The sequence below is a fragment of the Macaca nemestrina genome, chromosome 5, assembly GCF_043159975.1.
Source record: "Macaca nemestrina isolate mMacNem1 chromosome 5, mMacNem.hap1, whole genome shotgun sequence".
NCBI classification, from domain to species: domain Eukaryota; kingdom Metazoa; phylum Chordata; class Mammalia; order Primates; family Cercopithecidae; genus Macaca; species Macaca nemestrina.
In genome coordinates, this window is record NC_092129.1 from 11,031,761 (window position 1) to 11,057,774 (window position 26,014).

The window sequence follows — 26,014 nt, forward strand, 5'->3', positions numbered from 1 at the left end:
CCAAAGGAATAAGCTTTTGGCCTGCACACATCCCTGAGAAGCAAAGTGTCGTTGCCTTCAGTCAGATATAGAGGACCGTTTTCTGCCCCATGGCCCGGAAGCCAAAGGCCTTGGCTTTCATGAACAACGGTCTAGGGAAACATACCTGTCCCCGCCTCTGTCCCCGACAGCCGATTACCACCTGCAGCCCGCATTGCCAAATGCAGTGCCCTTTGCTCGATCCTGCCCCATTCAGTAGAGTTTCCCAGAAAGGTGGTTGCTCGTGAGCGCACTTTCCAATGAGGAGAGCAGTCTGATCTGTTCTGTTTCTCTAAGGTTGCAGGTGAAATATTTCCAAGAACTGACTACGGTTCTAGAATGGTAGGAATCTGTTGCTTTGGTGTTGGTTTGTTGGTTGGTTTTCTCACATCCCTCGGTCTACGGATAAGGAAAAGAGTACGGTCGTAATTCTCATAGACTCCTTCCTGGTTGTGTCATCAGTGGTTTCACATGTATCTCTGTTCTCAGAGATCCTCAGCTTGATTTCTTCTGTTTTCCTTTCAGCACCGACTGAGCAAAGGCCTGGGGTGCAGGAGTGCTACCACGGTAATGGACAGAGTTATCGAGGCACATACTTCACCACTGTGACAGGAAGAACCTGCCAAGCTTGGTCATCTATGACACCGCACTCTCATAGTCGGACCCCGGAAAACTACCCAAATGGGTATGTCTTTGTTCTTTACCGTAAGAGAAGAAAGGGTCAACTGAAGTTTCTGTTAGAAGAGACGTGCTTCAAGCTGAGTTCTCCGAACTCAACTTGTGTCAGACGCAGATGGCGTAGCAAAATGTCTCAGGATGATTGCCTTGGAGCTACGGGTCTGAGAGAAGAGAACTGTTAGGCTGCCTCTCCTTCCTCCTAGTTTTATGGAGCAGAAGGGACATCTGGAGGCGAGGACATCACATGATGAAGAAAGTCAGAATGGCAAACGACCAAACACTTAGATTACCCTTCCACAACACCCACTAAGGGTCAATGAAGACTTTCCAATTGGAATTCTGTTATTCTGACTTCCAATTCCTGAAGGGAAGGTTGTGTTTGCCTTTTCTGTCTGGGCTCATGAGCAAAGATAGGTGCTTATTTATGGACAGGTAAATGTATCTCTTTCTACGTCTGTGTAAACTCCAATGGGGGAGGGAAACACTCGGCCTTAAGTACCAGTGGCCTGAAGGGATACGGGTTCGCAGCAAGAGAAGAGCCAAGGCAGGAAGGCAGATGAGAGTGATGCTGAAAAGAGACGGATGCTGAAAAGCAAAAGGGATGGGGAGATGGACAGAAGCCTGGGTCTGAGCACCCCAGGGCCAATTTTTTGGCCAGCAGCGACTACAAAAGACATGGAGAAATGGTTTCTCCGTGTGGGAGAGGAAATGGTAGAGGCCCTAGCGTATTGAGAGAGGGGCAGTGATGAGCTCAACTCCATAGATGCCTTGGCTTTCTTCCTGGATAGCCTTCCTGCAGTGAGTAGCAAGGAGATGGAGCCCAAGCAGACTGTAGCCATCTTGCTGAAGGTAACGGAGGGATTGGAGTTTGGGATGATTCCGGTAGCTAAAACTTTCTAGGTCTGGCAGAAATAAGACCTGGTTTGTGGAGGAAAGGAGCTCTACAACTACGCATAGAAGTCTCCTCCAGTTGTTGGCCTGACATGACGCTGCATGTGCACAGAAAATGTTCCACAAGAAAGTATGGCAAAGAACATTTACTGAGGAACAGCAGCTACAAGAGAACAGCAAGCTCAATAAAGAAGACAGAGATCACATAGCACTGTGGGAGACTGGAGTTCTTACCAGCTAGACGGGAGAGTCCTCACAGAACACGTTGCGAATTCCGTGGAGACCCCAGAACAGCCATAATTTAAAGGTGGTATTAAGATATTCCGAGAATACAGTCAGCTGCAGACAACCCCTTGCATAGCTGAAAAGCGAGTGTCCAAGCATCAAATCGGTTTCCAAGTCAATGAACTGCCAGTGAGAGGAAATCTCAAGTCTCTTTACAAGTAAACAAGAAAGTCAATTGGCTCAGCTATGAGGTACCCCGAGAGTGAGTCCTAAATTTAAACTTTGAGTACATGTCGGAAAGCATTTCGTGTGATCCATAACCAGGAAATAAATCAGGCCATACAAACAAGCTCAGAAATGACAGAAATGATTAGAATTGTATGAAAATTTGACATATCATTATGACAACCGATTTCAAATATTTAAACAAATGAATATGAAACAAACCAGATGTCATGTCAAGAGAAATTAACAGTATAGAATAGCCAAATCAAATTAAAGAACTAATATAAAAACAGTATGTCTTAAATGAATAAATTACTGCATGGCCACCTGATCAAGTTGGACATCTCAGAAGAAAAAATTAACCAAACCACAATTCTACAGAACCTACAGAACCAGTTACACACACACACACACATACACACACACCCAAATTCAAAACACACCCGTACACGGACTCACGCAAAATCTCACAATTTCTCTCACACACAAGGACACTCCTGGAGAAATAGTGAAATACGAAATCAACCGAGCCTCACAGACACGTAGGAAAATATGAAAAGATTTATTGCATGTGGGAAGCAAGTCACAGAAAAGAGCAAGGGAGTTTGGAGTAGAAGCAAGTGCCGGAATCAAGGATGGTTGATAACTTTTCAATTATGAAGAACGTTGACAAAATCACGGTTTCAAGAACCTCTAGGGATCAAATAGGAAATTTCAGAAACAAACAAACAAACAGAAAAAACCGTGTGTGTCGTACTTCTGTACATCACAGTTTGAAGGTAACAAGGCACAGGCATAATACGAAGAAACATCTCAGGAGAAAGTGGAGGAAAAAGAGCTGTGTCTTCCTAGAAGTACAGTGATACAAATTGCTAATGCGTTCACCGCAGAAACACTGGAAGCCGGATGCCAGGGAATATTATTAAAATGATAATCTGGAACCAGAAGAGATCACCGCGAATGCTGAATCCAGCAATAAAATGCCTTGATGACGATCTCTGTTGGATAAATGCATATTGTGCACTGCCCCAAACAAAGCAACCAGAAACTGCCAGACTTTGGAATGAGCAGCCTTATGTAACAAGAGACGTGACCCGAAGGAATTAGATAGAAGAAGAATAGAAGAAGAAGGGAACTTTCTGCAGCCCACATAATGTAGAATCCAGCAATTCGCAAATGTAGATGGATGTAAATGCAAAATATTTTCTTGATCAAATTTCTATGTCTTTTTCAATGAGAGTTGACTGCTTGAAGCAGAATGATAGCACTATGTTTAAGTTTAGCATGTGTAGAGGTAACAGGTTGAACAGGTAGCTTAAATCATGCAGGTAATAATTGGAAGTGTACCACTGTGTCTTACCTCATGCACGATGGTATGTAATATTAATAAAAGGTTACTGTGTGGGTTCGAAGGGATATTGCAAATCCTAGAGCAATCGCAGTTTTGACCTCTGAGGTTTATGTTATAATAAGAATATTCCATGCATTCCAAAGAGGGAAGCCATGGAAGAAAAAGAAGTCTTACAAGAGCTCGGGCTCTTATACATCCAGTTACTGATTGAACCAGCTTCCTGGAATGGAGGGTCTGAGGTTGAGACTAGGTCACAATTGTAGAGTCTCTAGAGAGAGAGTGTTGGATCCCCATGGCCCAGAATACATTTCCCATTTTCTCAGGCAGCCACAGGTCATGAATGTGAGGATACTGAGAGGTTGGAGCAAGGTTCTTGGGAGGCATAAGGAAGAGCGAATGCTTCAAGATCCCCGCAGCCCAAAGTCCTCCCCTGCTTTGCCCCCTTCTTCATTGCTTTCTGCTCCTCCGTAGCTGTCCGACCTCTTCAGATCTCTTAGTCTACCCTGCCGTCTTCCTTGATGCCATGGGTCCCACTGTTCTTTCAACTCATCCGCTTTCCCTCAGTCCCGGAGTGGCTGCGGCCAGCAGAGGATAGATTGAGAGCAAGAGAGAAGGTCCTGCCCAGGAACCCATTCTAGAGATACTGCATCCTGCCTGGGAGCAACTTTTCCAGGGCAGCTTTGAGAAGTGGTGCGGAAAGAAACCTACTTGACCCACGTGATACGAGAATGACAGACCGTAGTAGTATTCGCACAAGGCGTTTCCATGTGAAACGTAGAGCCTTTTCACTCCGTTTTGAGTACATAGTATGAGAAGGTTGACCTGGAAAGGCTGTCCTTCTGGATTCCATGTTTTCTCGGAAGAACTACATGTTAGTTGCAACTCCCACTTTAGAATATGAAGCCCTACCGAGAGAGATACGCAGACTAGACAGATACAGATACTTTGTGTGCGAATCAACAATGGCACAATACAGGCGTCAAAATGCGTACCAGTTATTCCAGAGAGATGGATTGGGCAGAAGGTAGAAGGAGAATAGTCTGATCATGTTGTGGCCACGTGTATGCATTATCAGTGTCTCTAGGAAGCGTTTGCTCCTTTAGATTTACAAAAATAGTAATAATCTCTTAAGTATGAGAAATGTGCAGAGAGGATTAGTGATTGAGAGCCATTCGTGCTTGTGGCAATCATATGGTACTTTTAATGGGCATATTAGAAAGGCACCAGGAACGACCATGTTGCCGCACAAAGGAGAGGGTGTGGCGTCCCCGTGCATAGTGTCCCACCTCTTGTGACATGTATCGTTTTGGAATTTCCAGTGGCTTGATCAGGAACTACTGCAGGAATCCAGATCCTGTGGCAGCCCCTTATTGTTATACGATGGATCCCAATGTCAGGTGGGAGTACTGCAACCTGACACAATGCTCAGACGCAGAAGGGACTACCGTCGCACCTCTGAATGTCACCCCGGTTCCAAGCCTAGAGGCTCCTTCCGAACAAGGTAAGGAGCCTGTGGCCAGACATCTACACGCTTAGAAGCTGGGATGAAAAGCCATGGAAATTCCCAGTGGTGCGGCAGCTTTCAATGGTCCACGGATGCTCGAGTGTTGACTGAGTTCTGCCATGTAGGGGGAAGCCTGCGTGCACTCTCTGGGGGAGTCGGCGGAGTGATTTCTGGTACAACGTGGGTGGGCTGTGTCTTTAGGATGGGCCCAAACCCTCCAGGGTGATCGCCTGCACAAGTCACCTCGTTGTAAAACGGACTATCTCAGTGTCTTAGCCAACATTTTTATTGTGACATGCTCTGAGGTGTGTGACTCTTTCCAAGCCAGGAAGCATTTCCAGGGATTGCTTCAAGTAGACAGCATTGGGTGCAATCTTCCGCATTGCCGATTCCGAGAAATATGACTCTGGAGCCTGTCGCCCTCGAGAAACCTAACAGGGCTTCCTTAATTCCATATCGCCCTGGGTCTGTGGAGCAGTACATGAGCTCCCAATGCTCTAAGGCTCTGCAGCCCTAGGCTTTGAAGGGAGTGATTTCTCAGTGTTCTTAAACCTCTTTGTGATGGCACTTGTACCTGGGAGGGGTCTGGAGAGAAAGAGTAGTAGACTTCTCCTTTATTGCAATTCAGGATGCGGGGCACGAGAGGATTCCCTCTCTCCTCCAAAGGAATAAGCTTTTGGCCTGCACACATCCCTGAGAAGCAAAGTGTCGTTGCCTTCAGTCAGATATAGAGGACCGTTTTCTGCCCCATGGCCCGGAAGCCAAAGGCCTTGGCTTTCATGAACAACGGTCTAGGGAAACATACCTGTCCCCGCCTCTGTCCCCGACAGCCGATTACCACCTGCAGCCCGCATTGCCAAATGCAGTGCCCTTTGCTCGATCCTGCCCCATTCAGTAGAGTTTCCCAGAAAGGTGGTTGCTCGTGAGCGCACTTTCCAATGAGGAGAGCAGTCTGATCTGTTCTGTTTCTCTAAGGTTGCAGGTGAAATATTTCCAAGAACTGACTACGGTTCTAGAATGGTAGGAATCTGTTGCTTTGGTGTTGGTTTGTTGGTTGGTTTTCTCACATCCCTCGGTCTACGGATAAGGAAAAGAGTACGGTCGTAATTCTCATAGACTCCTTCCTGGTTGTGTCATCAGTGGTTTCACATGTATCTCTGTTCTCAGAGATCCTCAGCTTGATTTCTTCTGTTTTCCTTTCAGCACCGACTGAGCAAAGGCCTGGGGTGCAGGAGTGCTACCACGGTAATGGACAGAGTTATCGAGGCACATACTTCACCACTGTGACAGGAAGAACCTGCCAAGCTTGGTCATCTATGACACCGCACTCTCATAGTCGGACCCCGGAAAACTACCCAAATGGGTATGTCTTTGTTCTTTACCGTAAGAGAAGAAAGGGTCAACTGAAGTTTCTGTTAGAAGAGACGTGCTTCAAGCTGAGTTCTCCGAACTCAACTTGTGTCAGACGCAGATGGCGTAGCAAAATGTCTCAGGATGATTGCCTTGGAGCTACGGGTCTGAGAGAAGAGAACTGTTAGGCTGCCTCTCCTTCCTCCTAGTTTTATGGAGCAGAAGGGACATCTGGAGGCGAGGACATCACATGATGAAGAAAGTCAGAATGGCAAACGACCAAACACTTAGATTACCCTTCCACAACACCCACTAAGGGTCAATGAAGACTTTCCAATTGGAATTCTGTTATTCTGACTTCCAATTCCTGAAGGGAAGGTTGTGTTTGCCTTTTCTGTCTGGGCTCATGAGCAAAGATAGGTGCTTATTTATGGACAGGTAAATGTATCTCTTTCTACGTCTGTGTAAACTCCAATGGGGGAGGGAAACACTCGGCCTTAAGTACCAGTGGCCTGAAGGGATACGGGTTCGCAGCAAGAGAAGAGCCAAGGCAGGAAGGCAGATGAGAGTGATGCTGAAAAGAGACGGATGCTGAAAAGCAAAAGGGATGGGGAGATGGACAGAAGCCTGGGTCTGAGCACCCCAGGGCCAATTTTTTGGCCAGCAGCGACTACAAAAGACATGGAGAAATGGTTTCTCCGTGTGGGAGAGGAAATGGTAGAGGCCCTAGCGTATTGAGAGAGGGGCAGTGATGAGCTCAACTCCATAGATGCCTTGGCTTTCTTCCTGGATAGCCTTCCTGCAGTGAGTAGCAAGGAGATGGAGCCCAAGCAGACTGTAGCCATCTTGCTGAAGGTAACGGAGGGATTGGAGTTTGGGATGATTCCGGTAGCTAAAACTTTCTAGGTCTGGCAGAAATAAGACCTGGTTTGTGGAGGAAAGGAGCTCTACAACTACGCATAGAAGTCTCCTCCAGTTGTTGGCCTGACATGACGCTGCATGTGCACAGAAAATGTTCCACAAGAAAGTATGGCAAAGAACATTTACTGAGGAACAGCAGCTACAAGAGAACAGCAAGCTCAATAAAGAAGACAGAGATCACATAGCACTGTGGGAGACTGGAGTTCTTACCAGCTAGACGGGAGAGTCCTCACAGAACACGTTGCGAATTCCGTGGAGACCCCAGAACAGCCATAATTTAAAGGTGGTATTAAGATATTCCGAGAATACAGTCAGCTGCAGACAACCCCTTGCATAGCTGAAAAGCGAGTGTCCAAGCATCAAATCGGTTTCCAAGTCAATGAACTGCCAGTGAGAGGAAATCTCAAGTCTCTTTACAAGTAAACAAGAAAGTCAATTGGCTCAGCTATGAGGTACCCCGAGAGTGAGTCCTAAATTTAAACTTTGAGTACATGTCGGAAAGCATTTCGTGTGATCCATAACCAGGAAATAAATCAGGCCATACAAACAAGCTCAGAAATGACAGAAATGATTAGAATTGTATGAAAATTTGACATATCATTATGACAACCGATTTCAAATATTTAAACAAATGAATATGAAACAAACCAGATGTCATGTCAAGAGAAATTAACAGTATAGAATAGCCAAATCAAATTAAAGAACTAATATAAAAACAGTATGTCTTAAATGAATAAATTACTGCATGGCCACCTGATCAAGTTGGACATCTCAGAAGAAAAAATTAACCAAACCACAATTCTACAGAACCTACAGAACCAGTTACACACACACACACACATACACACACACCCAAATTCAAAACACACCCGTACACGGACTCACGCAAAATCTCACAATTTCTCTCACACACAAGGACACTCCTGGAGAAATAGTGAAATACGAAATCAACCGAGCCTCACAGACACGTAGGAAAATATGAAAAGATTTATTGCATGTGGGAAGCAAGTCACAGAAAAGAGCAAGGGAGTTTGGAGTAGAAGCAAGTGCCGGAATCAAGGATGGTTGATAACTTTTCAATTATGAAGAACGTTGACAAAATCACGGTTTCAAGAACCTCTAGGGATCAAATAGGAAATTTCAGAAACAAACAAACAAACAAACAAACAGAAAAAACCGTGTGTGTCGTACTTCTGTACATCACAGTTTGAAGGTAACAAGGCACAGGCATAATACGAAGAAACATCTCAGGAGAAAGTGGAGGAAAAAGAGCTGTGTCTTCCTAGAAGTACAGTGATACAAATTGCTAATGCGTTCACCGCAGAAACACTGGAAGCCGGATGCCAGGGAATATTATTAAAATGATAATCTGGAACCAGAAGAGATCACCGCGAATGCTGAATCCAGCAATAAAATGCCTTGATGACGATCTCTGTTGGATAAATGCATATTGTGCACTGCCCCAAACAAAGCAACCAGAAACTGCCAGACTTTGGAATGAGCAGCCTTATGTAACAAGAGACGTGACCCGAAGGAATTAGATAGAAGAAGAATAGAAGAAGAAGGGAACTTTCTGCAGCCCACATAATGTAGAATCCAGCAATTCGCAAATGTAGATGGATGTAAAGGCAAAATATTTTCTTGATCAAATTTCTATGTCTTTTTCAATGAGAGTTGACTGCTTGAAGCAGAATGATAGCACTATGTTTAAGTTTAGCATGTGTAGAGGTAACAGGTTGAACAGGTAGCTTAAATCATGCAGGTAATAATTGGAAGTGTACCACTGTGTCTTACCTCATGCACGATGGTATGTAATATTAATAAAAGGTTACTGTGTGGGTTCGAAGGGATATTGCAAATCCTAGGGCAATCGCAGTTTTGACCTCTGAGGTTTATGTTATAATAAGAATATTCCATGCATTCCAAAGAGGGAAGCCATGGAAGAAAAAGAAGTCTTACAAGAGCTCGGGCTCTTATACATCCAGTTACTGATTGAACCAGCTTCCTGGAATGGAGGGTCTGAGGTTGAGACTAGGTCACAATTGTAGAGTCTCTAGAGAGAGAGTGTTGGATCCCCATGGCCCAGAATACATTTCCCATTTTCTCAGGCAGCCACAGGTCATGAATGTGAGGATACTGAGAGGTTGGAGCAAGGTTCTTGGGAGGCATAAGGAAGAGCGAATGCTTCAAGATCCCCGCAGCCCAAAGTCCTCCCCTGCTTTGCCCCCTTCTTCATTGCTTTCTGCTCCTCCGTAGCTGTCCGACCTCTTCAGATCTCTTAGTCTACCCTGCCGTCTTCCTTGATGCCATGGGTCCCACTGTTCTTTCAACTCATCCGCTTTCCCTCAGTCCCGGAGTGGCTGCGGCCAGCAGAGGATAGATTGAGAGCAAGAGAGAAGGTCCTGCCCAGGAACCCATTCTAGAGATACTGCATCCTGCCTGGGAGCAACTTTTCCAGGGCAGCTTTGAGAAGTGGTGCGGAAAGAAACCTACTTGACCCACGTGATACGAGAATGACAGACCGTAGTAGTATTCGCACAAGGCGTTTCCATGTGAAACGTAGAGCCTTTTCACTCCGTTTTGAGTACATAGTATGAGAAGGTTGACCTGGAAAGGCTGTCCTTCTGGATTCCATGTTTTCTCGGAAGAACTACATGTTAGTTGCAACTCCCACTTTAGAATATGAAGCCCTACCGAGAGAGATACGCAGACTAGACAGATACAGATACTTTGTGTGCGAATCAACAATGGCACAATACAGGCGTCAAAATGCGTACCAGTTATTCCAGAGAGATGGATTGGGCAGAAGGTAGAAGGAGAATAGTCTGATCATGTTGTGGCCACGTGTATGCATTATCAGTGTCTCTAGGAAGCGTTTGCTCCTTTAGATTTACAAAAATAGTAATAATCTCTTAAGTATGAGAAATGTGCAGAGAGGATTAGTGATTGAGAGCCATTCGTGCTTGTGGCAATCATATGGTACTTTTAATGGGCATATTAGAAAGGCACCAGGAACGACCATGTTGCCGCACAAAGGAGAGGGTGTGGCGTCCCCGTGCATAGTGTCCCACCTCTTGTGACATGTATCGTTTTGGAATTTCCAGTGGCTTGATCAGGAACTACTGCAGGAATCCAGATCCTGTGGCAGCCCCTTATTGTTATACGATGGATCCCAATGTCAGGTGGGAGTACTGCAACCTGACACAATGCTCAGACGCAGAAGGGACTACCGTCGCACCTCTGAATGTCACCCCGGTTCCAAGCCTAGAGGCTCCTTCCGAACAAGGTAAGGAGCCTGTGGCCAGACATCTACACGCTTAGAAGCTGGGATGAAAAGCCATGGAAATTCCCAGTGGTGCGGCAGCTTTCAATGGTCCACGGATGCTCGAGTGTTGACTGAGTTCTGCCATGTAGGGGGAAGCCTGCGTGCACTCTCTGGGGGAGTCGGCGGAGTGATTTCTGGTACAACGTGGGTGGGCTGTGTCTTTAGGATGGGCCCAAACCCTCCAGGGTGATCGCCTGCACAAGTCACCTCGTTGTAAAACGGACTATCTCAGTGTCTTAGCCAACATTTTTATTGTGACATGCTCTGAGGTGTGTGACTCTTTCCAAGCCAGGAAGCATTTCCAGGGATTGCTTCAAGTAGACAGCATTGGGTGCAATCTTCCGCATTGCCGATTCCGAGAAATATGACTCTGGAGCCTGTCGCCCTCGAGAAACCTAACAGGGCTTCCTTAATTCCATATCGCCCTGGGTCTGTGGAGCAGTACATGAGCTCCCAATGCTCTAAGGCTCTGCAGCCCTAGGCTTTGAAGGGAGTGATTTCTCAGTGTTCTTAAACCTCTTTGTGATGGCACTTGTACCTGGGAGGGGTCTGGAGAGAAAGAGTAGTAGACTTCTCCTTTATTGCAATTCAGGATGCGGGGCACGAGAGGATTCCCTCTCTCCTCCAAAGGAATAAGCTTTTGGCCTGCACACATCCCTGAGAAGCAAAGTGTCGTTGCCTTCAGTCAGATATAGAGGACCGTTTTCTGCCCCATGGCCCGGAAGCCAAAGGCCTTGGCTTTCATGAACAACGGTCTAGGGAAACATACCTGTCCCCGCCTCTGTCCCCGACAGCCGATTACCACCTGCAGCCCGCATTGCCAAATGCAGTGCCCTTTGCTCGATCCTGCCCCATTCAGTAGAGTTTCCCAGAAAGGTGGTTGCTCGTGAGCGCACTTTCCAATGAGGAGAGCAGTCTGATCTGTTCTGTTTCTCTAAGGTTGCAGGTGAAATATTTCCAAGAACTGACTACGGTTCTAGAATGGTAGGAATCTGTTGCTTTGGTGTTGGTTTGTTGGTTGGTTTTCTCACATCCCTCGGTCTACGGATAAGGAAAAGAGTACGGTCGTAATTCTCATAGACTCCTTCCTGGTTGTGTCATCAGTGGTTTCACATGTATCTCTGTTCTCAGAGATCCTCAGCTTGATTTCTTCTGTTTTCCTTTCAGCACCGACTGAGCAAAGGCCTGGGGTGCAGGAGTGCTACCACGGTAATGGACAGAGTTATCGAGGCACATACTTCACCACTGTGACAGGAAGAACCTGCCAAGCTTGGTCATCTATGACACCGCACTCTCATAGTCGGACCCCGGAAAACTACCCAAATGGGTATGTCTTTGTTCTTTACCGTAAGAGAAGAAAGGGTCAACTGAAGTTTCTGTTAGAAGAGACGTGCTTCAAGCTGAGTTCTCCGAACTCAACTTGTGTCAGACGCAGATGGCGTAGCAAAATGTCTCAGGATGATTGCCTTGGAGCTACGGGTCTGAGAGAAGAGAACTGTTAGGCTGCCTCTCCTTCCTCCTAGTTTTATGGAGCAGAAGGGACATCTGGAGGCGAGGACATCACATGATGAAGAAAGTCAGAATGGCAAACGACCAAACACTTAGATTACCCTTCCACAACACCCACTAAGGGTCAATGAAGACTTTCCAATTGGAATTCTGTTATTCTGACTTCCAATTCCTGAAGGGAAGGTTGTGTTTGCCTTTTCTGTCTGGGCTCATGAGCAAAGATAGGTGCTTATTTATGGACAGGTAAATGTATCTCTTTCTACGTCTGTGTAAACTCCAATGGGGGAGGGAAACACTCGGCCTTAAGTACCAGTGGCCTGAAGGGATACGGGTTCGCAGCAAGAGAAGAGCCAAGGCAGGAAGGCAGATGAGAGTGATGCTGAAAAGAGACGGATGCTGAAAAGCAAAAGGGATGGGGAGATGGACAGAAGCCTGGGTCTGAGCACCCCAGGGCCAATTTTTTGGCCAGCAGCGACTACAAAAGACATGGAGAAATGGTTTCTCCGTGTGGGAGAGGAAATGGTAGAGGCCCTAGCGTATTGAGAGAGGGGCAGTGATGAGCTCAACTCCATAGATGCCTTGGCTTTCTTCCTGGATAGCCTTCCTGCAGTGAGTAGCAAGGAGATGGAGCCCAAGCAGACTGTAGCCATCTTGCTGAAGGTAACGGAGGGATTGGAGTTTGGGATGATTCCGGTAGCTAAAACTTTCTAGGTCTGGCAGAAATAAGACCTGGTTTGTGGAGGAAAGGAGCTCTACAACTACGCATAGAAGTCTCCTCCAGTTGTTGGCCTGACATGACGCTGCATGTGCACAGAAAATGTTCCACAAGAAAGTATGGCAAAGAACATTTACTGAGGAACAGCAGCTACAAGAGAACAGCAAGCTCAATAAAGAAGACAGAGATCACATAGCACTGTGGGAGACTGGAGTTCTTACCAGCTAGACGGGAGAGTCCTCACAGAACACGTTGCGAATTCCGTGGAGACCCCAGAACAGCCATAATTTAAAGGTGGTATTAAGATATTCCGAGAATACAGTCAGCTGCAGACAACCCCTTGCATAGCTGAAAAGCGAGTGTCCAAGCATCAAATCGGTTTCCAAGTCAATGAACTGCCAGTGAGAGGAAATCTCAAGTCTCTTTACAAGTAAACAAGAAAGTCAATTGGCTCAGCTATGAGGTACCCCGAGAGTGAGTCCTAAATTTAAACTTTGAGTACATGTCGGAAAGCATTTCGTGTGATCCATAACCAGGAAATAAATCAGGCCATACAAACAAGCTCAGAAATGACAGAAATGATTAGAATTGTATGAAAATTTGACATATCATTATGACAACCGATTTCAAATATTTAAACAAATGAATATGAAACAAACCAGATGTCATGTCAAGAGAAATTAACAGTATAGAATAGCCAAATCAAATTAAAGAACTAATATAAAAACAGTATGTCTTAAATGAATAAATTACTGCATGGCCACCTGATCAAGTTGGACATCTCAGAAGAAAAAATTAACCAAACCACAATTCTACAGAACCTACAGAACCAGTTACACACACACACACACATACACACACACCCAAATTCAAAACACACCCGTACACGGACTCACGCAAAATCTCACAATTTCTCTCACACACAAGGACACTCCTGGAGAAATAGTGAAATACGAAATCAACCGAGCCTCACAGACACGTAGGAAAATATGAAAAGATTTATTGCATGTGGGAAGCAAGTCACAGAAAAGAGCAAGGGAGTTTGGAGTAGAAGCAAGTGCCGGAATCAAGGATGGTTGATAACTTTTCAATTATGAAGAACGTTGACAAAATCACGGTTTCAAGAACCTCTAGGGATCAAATAGGAAATTTCAGAAACAAACAAACAAACAAACAGAAAAAACCGTGTGTGTCGTACTTCTGTACATCACAGTTTGAAGGTAACAAGGCACAGGCATAATACGAAGAAACATCTCAGGAGAAAGTGGAGGAAAAAGAGCTGTGTCTTCCTAGAAGTACAGTGATACAAATTGCTAATGCGTTCACCGCAGAAACACTGGAAGCCGGATGCCAGGGAATATTATTAAAATGATAATCTGGAACCAGAAGAGATCACCGCGAATGCTGAATCCAGCAATAAAATGCCTTGATGACGATCTCTGTTGGATAAATGCATATTGTGCACTGCCCCAAACAAAGCAACCAGAAACTGCCAGACTTTGGAATGAGCAGCCTTATGTAACAAGAGACGTGACCCGAAGGAATTAGATAGAAGAAGAATAGAAGAAGAAGGGAACTTTCTGCAGCCCACATAATGTAGAATCCAGCAATTCGCAAATGTAGATGGATGTAAATGCAAAATATTTTCTTGATCAAATTTCTATGTCTTTTTCAATGAGAGTTGACTGCTTGAAGCAGAATGATAGCACTATGTTTAAGTTTAGCATGTGTAGAGGTAACAGGTTGAACAGGTAGCTTAAATCATGCAGGTAATAATTGGAAGTGTACCACTGTGTCTTACCTCATGCACGATGGTATGTAATATTAATAAAAGGTTACTGTGTGGGTTCGAAGGGATATTGCAAATCCTAGAGCAATCGCAGTTTTGACCTCTGAGGTTTATGTTATAATAAGAATATTCCATGCATTCCAAAGAGGGAAGCCATGGAAGAAAAAGAAGTCTTACAAGAGCTCGGGCTCTTATACATCCAGTTACTGATTGAACCAGCTTCCTGGAATGGAGGGTCTGAGGTTGAGACTAGGTCACAATTGTAGAGTCTCTAGAGAGAGAGTGTTGGATCCCCATGGCCCAGAATACATTTCCCATTTTCTCAGGCAGCCACAGGTCATGAATGTGAGGATACTGAGAGGTTGGAGCAAGGTTCTTGGGAGGCATAAGGAAGAGCGAATGCTTCAAGATCCCCGCAGCCCAAAGTCCTCCCCTGCTTTGCCCCCTTCTTCATTGCTTTCTGCTCCTCCGTAGCTGTCCGACCTCTTCAGATCTCTTAGTCTACCCTGCCGTCTTCCTTGATGCCATGGGTCCCACTGTTCTTTCAACTCATCCGCTTTCCCTCAGTCCCGGAGTGGCTGCGGCCAGCAGAGGATAGATTGAGAGCAAGAGAGAAGGTCCTGCCCAGGAACCCATTCTAGAGATACTGCATCCTGCCTGGGAGCAACTTTTCCAGGGCAGCTTTGAGAAGTGGTGCGGAAAGAAACCTACTTGACCCACGTGATACGAGAATGACAGACCGTAGTAGTATTCGCACAAGGCGTTTCCATGTGAAACGTAGAGCCTTTTCACTCCGTTTTGAGTACATAGTATGAGAAGGTTGACCTGGAAAGGCTGTCCTTCTGGATTCCATGTTTTCTCGGAAGAACTACATGTTAGTTGCAACTCCCACTTTAGAATATGAAGCCCTACCGAGAGAGATACGCAGACTAGACAGATACAGATACTTTGTGTGCGAATCAACAATGGCACAATACAGGCGTCAAAATGCGTACCAGTTATTCCAGAGAGATGGATTGGGCAGAAGGTAGAAGGAGAATAGTCTGATCATGTTGTGGCCACGTGTATGCATTATCAGTGTCTCTAGGAAGCGTTTGCTCCTTTAGATTTACAAAAATAGTAATAATCTCTTAAGTATGAGAAATGTGCAGAGAGGATTAGTGATTGAGAGCCATTCGTGCTTGTGGCAATCATATGGTACTTTTAATGGGCATATTAGAAAGGCACCAGGAACGACCATGTTGCCGCACAAAGGAGAGGGTGTGGCGTCCCCGTGCATAGTGTCCCACCTCTTGTGACATGTATCGTTTTGGAATTTCCAGTGGCTTGATCAGGAACTACTGCAGGAATCCAGATCCTGTGGCAGCCCCTTATTGTTATACGATGGATCCCAATGTCAGGTGGGAGTACTGCAACCTGACACAATGCTCAGACGCAGAAGGGACTACCGTCGCACCTCTGAATGTCACCCCGGTTCCAAGCCTAGAGGCTCCTTCCGAACAAGGTAAGGAGCCTGTGGCCAGACATCTACACGCTTAGAAGCTGGGATGAAAAGCCATGGAAATTCCCAGTGGTGCGGCAGCTTTCAATGGTCCACGGATGCTCGAGTGTTGACTGAGTTCTGCCATGTAGGGGGAAGCCTGCGTGCACTCTCTGGGGGAGTCGGCGGAGTGATTTCTGGTACAACGTGGGTGGGCTGTGTCTTTAGGATGGGCCCAAACCCTCCAGGGTGATCGCCTGCACAAGTCACCTCGTTGTAAAACGGACTATCTCAGTGTCTTAGCCAACATTTTTATTGTGACATGCTCTGAGGTGTGTGACTCTTTCCAAGCCAGGAAGCATTTCCAGGGATTGCTTCAAGTAGACAGCATTGGGTGCAATCTTCCGCATTGCCGATTCCGAGAAATATGACTCTGGAGCCTGTCGCCCTCGAGAAACCTAACAGGGCTTCCTTAATTCCATATCGCCCTGGGTCTGTGGAGCAGTACATGAGCTCCCAATGCTCTAAGGCTCTGCAGCCCTAGGCTTTGAAGGGAGTGATTTCTCAGTGTTCTTAAACCTCTTTGTGATGGCACTTGTACCTGGGAGGGGTCTGGAGAGAAAGAGTAGTAGACTTCTCCTTTATTGCAATTCAGGATGCGGGGCACGAGAGGATTCCCTCTCTCCTCCAAAGGAATAAGCTTTTGGCCTGCACACATCCCTGAGAAGCAAAGTGTCGTTGCCTTCAGTCAGATATAGAGGACCGTTTTCTGCCCCATGGCCCGGAAGCCAAAGGCCTTGGCTTTCATGAACAACGGTCTAGGGAAACATACCTGTCCCCGCCTCTGTCCCCGACAGCCGATTACCACCTGCAGCCCGCATTGCCAAATGCAGTGCCCTTTGCTCGATCCTGCCCCATTCAGTAGAGTTTCCCAGAAAGGTGGTTGCTCGTGAGCGCACTTTCCAATGAGGAGAGCAGTCTGATCTGTTCTGTTTCTCTAAGGTTGCAGGTGAAATATTTCCAAGAACTGACTACGGTTCTAGAATGGTAGGAATCTGTTGCTTTGGTGTTGGTTTGTTGGTTGGTTTTCTCACATCCCTCGGTCTACGGATAAGGAAAAGAGTACGGTCGTAATTCTCATAGACTCCTTCCTGGTTGTGTCATCAGTGGTTTCACATGTATCTCTGTTCTCAGAGATCCTCAGCTTGATTTCTTCTGTTTTCCTTTCAGCACCGACTGAGCAAAGGCCTGGGGTGCAGGAGTGCTACCACGGTAATGGACAGAGTTATCGAGGCACATACTTCACCACTGTGACAGGAAGAACCTGCCAAGCTTGGTCATCTATGACACCGCACTCTCATAGTCGGACCCCGGAAAACTACCCAAATGGGTATGTCTTTGTTCTTTACCGTAAGAGAAGAAAGGGTCAACTGAAGTTTCTGTTAGAAGAGACGTGCTTCAAGCTGAGTTCTCCGAACTCAACTTGTGTCAGACGCAGATGGCGTAGCAAAATGTCTCAGGATGATTGCCTTGGAGCTACGGGTCTGAGAGAAGAGAACTGTTAGGCTGCCTCTCCTTCCTCCTAGTTTTATGGAGCAGAAGGGACATCTGGAGGCGAGGACATCACATGATGAAGAAAGTCAGAATGGCAAACGACCAAACACTTAGATTACCCTTCCACAACACCCACTAAGGGTCAATGAAGACTTTCCAATTGGAATTCTGTTATTCTGACTTCCAATTCCTGAAGGGAAGGTTGTGTTTGCCTTTTCTGTCTGGGCTCATGAGCAAAGATAGGTGCTTATTTATGGACAGGTAAATGTATCTCTTTCTACGTCTGTGTAAACTCCAATGGGGGAGGGAAACACTCGGCCTTAAGTACCAGTGGCCTGAAGGGATACGGGTTCGCAGCAAGAGAAGAGCCAAGGCAGGAAGGCAGATGAGAGTGATGCTGAAAAGAGACGGATGCTGAAAAGCAAAAGGGATGGGGAGATGGACAGAAGCCTGGGTCTGAGCACCCCAGGGCCAATTTTTTGGCCAGTAGCGACTACAAAAGACATGGAGAAATGGTTTCTCCGTGTGGGAGAGGAAATGGTAGAGGCCCTAGCGTATTGAGAGAGGGGCAGTGATGAGCTCAACTCCATAGATGCCTTGGCTTTCTTCCTGGATAGCCTTCCTGCAGTGAGTAGCAAGGAGATGGAGCCCAAGCAGACTGTAGCCATCTTGCTGAAGGTAACGGAGGGATTGGAGTTTGGGATGATTCCGGTAGCTAAAACTTTCTAGGTCTGGCAGAAATAAGACCTGGTTTGTGGAGGAAAGGAGCTCTACAACTACGCATAGAAGTCTCCTCCAGTTGTTGGCCTGACATGACGCTGCATGTGCACAGAAAATGTTCCACAAGAAAGTATGGCAAAGAACATTTACTGAGGAACAGCAGCTACAAGAGAACAGCAAGCTCAATAAAGAAGACAGAGATCACATAGCACTGTGGGAGACTGGAGTTCTTACCAGCTAGACGGGAGAGTCCTCACAGAACACGTTGCGAATTCCGTGGAGACCCCAGAACAGCCATAATTTAAAGGTGGTATTAAGATATTCCGAGAATACAGTCAGCTGCAGACAACCCCTTGCATAGCTGAAAAGCGAGTGTCCAAGCATCAAATCGGTTTCCAAGTCAATGAACTGCCAGTGAGAGGAAATCTCAAGTCTCTTTACAAGTAAACAAGAAAGTCAATTGGCTCAGCTATGAGGTACCCCGAGAGTGAGTCCTAAATTTAAACTTTGAGTACATGTCGGAAAGCATTTCGTGTGATCCATAACCAGGAAATAAATCAGGCCATACAAACAAGCTCAGAAATGACAGAAATGATTAGAATTGTATGAAAATTTGACATATCATTATGACAACCGATTTCAAATATTTAAACAAATGAATATGAAACAAACCAGATGTCATGTCAAGAGAAATTAACAGTATAGAATAGCCAAATCAAATTAAAGAACTAATATAAAAACAGTATGTCTTAAATGAATAAATTACTGCATGGCCACCTGATCAAGTTGGACATCTCAGAAGAAAAAATTAACCAAACCACAATTCTACAGAACCTACAGAACCAGTTACACACACACACACACATACACACACACCCAAATTCAAAACACACCCGTACACGGACTCACGCAAAATCTCACAATTTCTCTCACACACAAGGACACTCCTGGAGAAATAGTGAAATACGAAATCAACCGAGCCTCACAGACACGTAGGAAAATATGAAAAGATTTATTGCATGTGGGAAGCAAGTCACAGAAAAGAGCAAGGGAGTTTGGAGTAGAAGCAAGTGCCGGAATCAAGGATGGTTGATAACTTTTCAATTATGAAGAACGTTGACAAAATCACGGTTTCAAGAACCTCTAGGGATCAAATAGGAAATTTCAGAAACAAACAAACAAACAAACAAACAGAAAAAACCGTGTGTGTCGTACTTCTGTACATCACAGTTTGAAGGTAACAAGGCACAGGCATAATACGAAGAAACATCTCAGGAGAAAGTGGAGGAAAAAGAGCTGTGTCTTCCTAGAAGTACAGTGATACAAATTGCTAATGCGTTCACCGCAGAAACACTGGAAGCCGGATGCCAGGGAATATTATTAAAATGATAATCTGGAACCAGAAGAGATCACCGCGAATGCTGAATCCAGCAATAAAATGCCTTGATGACGATCTCTGTTGGATAAATGCATATTGTGCACTGCCCCAAACAAAGCAACCAGAAACTGCCAGACTTTGGAATGAGCAGCCTTATGTAACAAGAGACGTGACCCGAAGGAATTAGATAGAAGAAGAATAGAAGAAGAAGGGAACTTTCTGCAGCCCACATAATGTAGAATCCAGCAATTCGCAAATGTAGATGGATGTAAATGCAAAATATTTTCTTGATCAAATTTCTATGTCTTTTTCAATGAGAGTTGACTGCTTGAAGCAGAATGATAGCACTATGTTTAAGTTTAGCATGTGTAGAGGTAACAGGTTGAACAGGTAGCTTAAATCATGCAGGTAATAATTGGAAGTGTACCACTGTGTCTTACCTCATGCACGATGGTATGTAATATTAATAAAAGGTTACTGTGTGGGTTCGAAGGGATATTGCAAATCCTAGAGCAATCGCAGTTTTGACCTCTGAGGTTTATGTTATAATAAGAATATTCCATGCATTCCAAAGAGGGAAGCCATGGAAGAAAAAGAAGTCTTACAAGAGCTCGGGCTCTTATACATCCAGTTACTGATTGAACCAGCTTCCTGGAATGGAGGGTCTGAGGTTGAGACTAGGTCACAATTGTAGAGTCTCTAGAGAGAGAGTGTTGGATCCCCATGGCCCAGAATACATTTCCCATTTTCTCAGGCAGCCACAGGTCATGAATGTGAGGATACTGAGAGGTTGGAGCAAGGTTCTTGGGAGGCATAAGGAAGAGCGAATGCTTCAAGATCCCCGCAGCCCAAAGTCCTCCCCTGCTTTGCCCCCTTCTTCATTGCTTTCTGCTCCTCCGTAGCTGTCCGACCTCTTCAGATCTCTTAGTCTACCCTGCCGTCTTCCTTGATGCCATGGGTCCCACTGTTCTTTCAACTCATCCGCTTTCCCTCAGTCCCGGAGTGGCTGCGGCCAGCAGAGGATAGATTGAGAGCAAGAGAGAAGGTCCTGCCCAGGAACCCATTCTAGAGATACTGCATCCTGCCTGGGAGCAACTTTTCCAGGGCAGCTTTGAGAAGTGGTGCGGAAAGAAACCTACTTGACCCACGTGATACGAGAATGACAGACCGTAGTAGTATTCGCACAAGGCGTTTCCATGTGAAACGTAGAGCCTTTTCACTCCGTTTTGAGTACATAGTATGAGAAGGTTGACCTGGAAAGGCTGTCCTTCTGGATTCCATGTTTTCTCGGAAGAACTACATGTTAGTTGCAACTCCCACTTTAGAATATGAAGCCCTACCGAGAGAGATACGCAGACTAGACAGATACAGATACTTTGTGTGCGAATCAACAATGGCACAATACAGGCGTCAAAATGCGTACCAGTTATTCCAGAGAGATGGATTGGGCAGAAGGTAGAAGGAGAATAGTCTGATCATGTTGTGGCCACGTGTATGCATTATCAGTGTCTCTAGGAAGCGTTTGCTCCTTTAGATTTACAAAAATAGTAATAATCTCTTAAGTATGAGAAATGTGCAGAGAGGATTAGTGATTGAGAGCCATTCGTGCTTGTGGCAATCATATGGTACTTTTAATGGGCATATTAGAAAGGCACCAGGAACGACCATGTTGCCGCACAAAGGAGAGGGTGTGGCGTCCCCGTGCATAGTGTCCCACCTCTTGTGACATGTATCGTTTTGGAATTTCCAGTGGCTTGATCAGGAACTACTGCAGGAATCCAGATCCTGTGGCAGCCCCTTATTGTTATACGATGGATCCCAATGTCAGGTGGGAGTACTGCAACCTGACACAATGCTCAGACGCAGAAGGGACTACCGTCGCACCTCTGAATGTCACCCCGGTTCCAAGCCTAGAGGCTCCTTCCGAACAAGGTAAGGAGCCTGTGGCCAGACATCTACACGCTTAGAAGCTGGGATGAAAAGCCATGGAAATTCCCAGTGGTGCGGCAGCTTTCAATGGTCCACGGATGCTCGAGTGTTGACTGAGTTCTGCCATGTAGGGGGAAGCCTGCGTGCACTCTCTGGGGGAGTCGGCGGAGTGATTTCTGGTACAACGTGGGTGGGCTGTGTCTTTAGGATGGGCCCAAACCCTCCAGGGTGATCGCCTGCACAAGTCACCTCGTTGTAAAACGGACTATCTCAGTGTCTTAGCCAACATTTTTATTGTGACATGCTCTGAGGTGTGTGACTCTTTCCAAGCCAGGAAGCATTTCCAGGGATTGCTTCAAGTAGACAGCATTGGGTGCAATCTTCCGCATTGCCGATTCCGAGAAATATGACTCTGGAGCCTGTCGCCCTCGAGAAACCTAACAGGGCTTCCTTAATTCCATATCGCCCTGGGTCTGTGGAGCAGTACATGAGCTCCCAATGCTCTAAGGCTCTGCAGCCCTAGGCTTTGAAGGGAGTGATTTCTCAGTGTTCTTAAACCTCTTTGTGATGGCACTTGTACCTGGGAGGGGTCTGGAGAGAAAGAGTAGTAGACTTCTCCTTTATTGCAATTCAGGATGCGGGGCACGAGAGGATTCCCTCTCTCCTCCAAAGGAATAAGCTTTTGGCCTGCACACATCCCTGAGAAGCAAAGTGTCGTTGCCTTCAGTCAGATATAGAGGACCGTTTTCTGCCCCATGGCCCGGAAGCCAAAGGCCTTGGCTTTCATGAACAACGGTCTAGGGAAACATACCTGTCCCCGCCTCTGTCCCCGACAGCCGATTACCACCTGCAGCCCGCATTGCCAAATGCAGTGCCCTTTGCTCGATCCTGCCCCATTCAGTAGAGTTTCCCAGAAAGGTGGTTGCTCGTGAGCGCACTTTCCAATGAGGAGAGCAGTCTGATCTGTTCTGTTTCTCTAAGGTTGCAGGTGAAATATTTCCAAGAACTGACTACGGTTCTAGAATGGTAGGAATCTGTTGCTTTGGTGTTGGTTTGTTGGTTGGTTTTCTCACATCCCTCGGTCTACGGATAAGGAAAAGAGTACGGTCGTAATTCTCATAGACTCCTTCCTGGTTGTGTCATCAGTGGTTTCACATGTATCTCTGTTCTCAGAGATCCTCAGCTTGATTTCTTCTGTTTTCCTTTCAGCACCGACTGAGCAAAGGCCTGGGGTGCAGGAGTGCTACCACGGTAATGGACAGAGTTATCGAGGCACATACTTCACCACTGTGACAGGAAGAACCTGCCAAGCTTGGTCATCTATGACACCGCACTCTCATAGTCGGACCCCGGAAAACTACCCAAATGGGTATGTCTTTGTTCTTTACCGTAAGAGAAGAAAGGGTCAACTGAAGTTTCTGTTAGAAGAGACGTGCTTCAAGCTGAGTTCTCCGAACTCAACTTGTGTCAGACGCAGATGGCGTAGCAAAATGTCTCAGGATGATTGCCTTGGAGCTACGGGTCTGAGAGAAGAGAACTGTTAGGCTGCCTCTCCTTCCTCCTAGTTTTATGGAGCAGAAGGGACATCTGGAGGCGAGGACATCACATGATGAAGAAAGTCAGAATGGCAAACGACCAAACACTTAGATTACCCTTCCACAACACCCACTAAGGGTCAATGAAGACTTTCCAATTGGAATTCTGTTATTCTGACTTCCAATTCCTGAAGGGAAGGTTGTGTTTGCCTTTTCTGTCTGGGCTCATGAGCAAAGATAGGTGCTTATTTATGGACAGGTAAATGTATCTCTTTCTACGTCTGTGTAAACTCCAATGGGGGAGGGAAACACTCGGCCTTAAGTACCAGTGGCCTGAAGGGATACGGGTTCGCAGCAAGAGAAGAGCCAAGGCAGGAAGGCAGATGAGAGTGATGCTGAAAAGAGACGGATGCTGAAAAGCAAAAGGGATGGGGAGATGGACAGAAGCCTGGGTCTGAGCACCCCAGGGCCAATTTTTTGGCCAGCAGCGACTACAAAAGACATGGAGAAATGGTTTCTCCGTGTGGGAGAGGAAATGGTAGAGGCCCTAGCGTATTGAGAGAGGGGCAGTGATGAGCTCAACTCCATAGATGCCTTGGCTTTCTTCCTGGATAGCCTTCCTGCAGTGAGTAGCAAGGAGATGGAGCCCAAGCAGACTGTAGCCATCTTGCTGAAGGTAACGGAGGGATTGGAGTTTGGGATGATTCCGGTAGCTAAAACTTTCTAGGTCTGGCAGAAATAAGACCTGGTTTGTGGAGGAAAGGAGCTCTACAACTACGCATAGAAGTCTCCTCCAGTTGTTGGCCTGACATGACGCTGCATGTGCACAGAAAATGTTCCACAAGAAAGTATGGCAAAGAACATTTACTGAGGAACAGCAGCTACAAGAGAACAGCAAGCTCAATAAAGAAGACAGAGATCACATAGCACTGTGGGAGACTGGAGTTCTTACCAGCTAGACGGGAGAGTCCTCACAGAACACGTTGCGAATTCCGTGGAGACCCCAGAACAGCCATAATTTAAAGGTGGTATTAAGATATTCCGAGAATACAGTCAGCTGCAGACAACCCCTTGCATAGCTGAAAAGCGAGTGTCCAAGCATCAAATCGGTTTCCAAGTCAATGAACTGCCAGTGAGAGGAAATCTCAAGTCTCTTTACAAGTAAACAAGAAAGTCAATTGGCTCAGCTATGAGGTACCCCGAGAGTGAGTCCTAAATTTAAACTTTGAGTACATGTCGGAAAGCATTTCGTGTGATCCATAACCAGGAAATAAATCAGGCCATACAAACAAGCTCAGAAATGACAGAAATGATTAGAATTGTATGAAAATTTGACATATCATTATGACAACCGATTTCAAATATTTAAACAAATGAATATGAAACAAACCAGATGTCATGTCAAGAGAAATTAACAGTATAGAATAGCCAAATCAAATTAAAGAACTAATATAAAAACAGTATGTCTTAAATGAATAAATTACTGCATGGCCACCTGATCAAGTTGGACATCTCAGAAGAAAAAATTAACCAAACCACAATTCTACAGAACCTACAGAACCAGTTACACACACACACACACATACACACACACCCAAATTCAAAACACACCCGTACACGGACTCACGCAAAATCTCACAATTTCTCTCACACACAAGGACACTCCTGGAGAAATAGTGAAATACGAAATCAACCGAGCCTCACAGACACGTAGGAAAATATGAAAAGATTTATTGCATGTGGGAAGCAAGTCACAGAAAAGAGCAAGGGAGTTTGGAGTAGAAGCAAGTGCCGGAATCAAGGATGGTTGATAACTTTTCAATTATGAAGAACGTTGACAAAATCACGGTTTCAAGAACCTCTAGGGATCAAATAGGAAATTTCAGAAACAAACAAACAAACAAACAAACAAACAGAAAAAACCGTGTGTGTCGTACTTCTGTACATCACAGTTTGAAGGTAACAAGGCACAGGCATAATACGAAGAAACATCTCAGGAGAAAGTGGAGGAAAAAGAGCTGTGTCTTCCTAGAAGTACAGTGATACAAATTGCTAATGCGTTCACCGCAGAAACACTGGAAGCCGGATGCCAGGGAATATTATTAAAATGATAATCTGGAACCAGAAGAGATCACCGCGAATGCTGAATCCAGCAATAAAATGCCTTGATGACGATCTCTGTTGGATAAATGCATATTGTGCACTGCCCCAAACAAAGCAACCAGAAACTGCCAGACTTTGGAATGAGCAGCCTTATGTAACAAGAGACGTGACCCGAAGGAATTAGATAGAAGAAGAATAGAAGAAGAAGGGAACTTTCTGCAGCCCACATAATGTAGAATCCAGCAATTCGCAAATGTAGATGGATGTAAATGCAAAATATTTTCTTGATCAAATTTCTATGTCTTTTTCAATGAGAGTTGACTGCTTGAAGCAGAATGATAGCACTATGTTTAAGTTTAGCATGTGTAGAGGTAACAGGTTGAACAGGTAGCATAAATCATGCAGGTAATAATTGGAAGTGTACCACTGTGTCTTACCTCATGCACGATGGTATGTAATATTAATAAAAGGTTACTGTGTGGGTTCGAAGGGATATTGCAAATCCTAGAGCAATCGCAGTTTTGACCTCTGAGGTTTATGTTATAATAAGAATATTCCATGCATTCCAAAGAGGGAAGCCATGGAAGAAAAAGAAGTCTTACAAGAGCTCGGGCTCTTATACATCCAGTTACTGATTGAACCAGCTTCCTGGAATGGAGGGTCTGAGGTTGAGACTAGGTCACAATTGTAGAGTCTCTAGAGAGAGAGTGTTGGATCCCCATGGCCCAGAATACATTTCCCATTTTCTCAGGCAGCCACAGGTCATGAATGTGAGGATACTGAGAGGTTGGAGCAAGGTTCTTGGGAGGCATAA

General features: G+C 45.5%; 1 protein-coding gene across 1 annotated transcript in view; it reads left to right on the forward strand.

Annotated features, from left to right (window-relative positions):
• The window catches only part of LOC105492004 (lipoprotein(a)), a 302,231-nt gene that overhangs the window by 185,613 nt on the left and 90,604 nt on the right, over positions 1-26,014 (forward strand). The window contains exons 32-40 of the mRNA XM_071095947.1: positions 544-703; positions 4,708-4,889; positions 6,096-6,255; positions 10,268-10,449; positions 11,656-11,815; positions 15,824-16,005; positions 17,212-17,371; positions 21,384-21,565; positions 22,772-22,931. Of these exons, the coding sequence (XP_070952048.1) occupies positions 544-703; positions 4,708-4,889; positions 6,096-6,255; positions 10,268-10,449; positions 11,656-11,815; positions 15,824-16,005; positions 17,212-17,371; positions 21,384-21,565; positions 22,772-22,931 (1,528 nt within the window). The remainder of the gene's footprint in view (positions 1-543; positions 704-4,707; positions 4,890-6,095; positions 6,256-10,267; positions 10,450-11,655; positions 11,816-15,823; positions 16,006-17,211; positions 17,372-21,383; positions 21,566-22,771; positions 22,932-26,014) is intronic.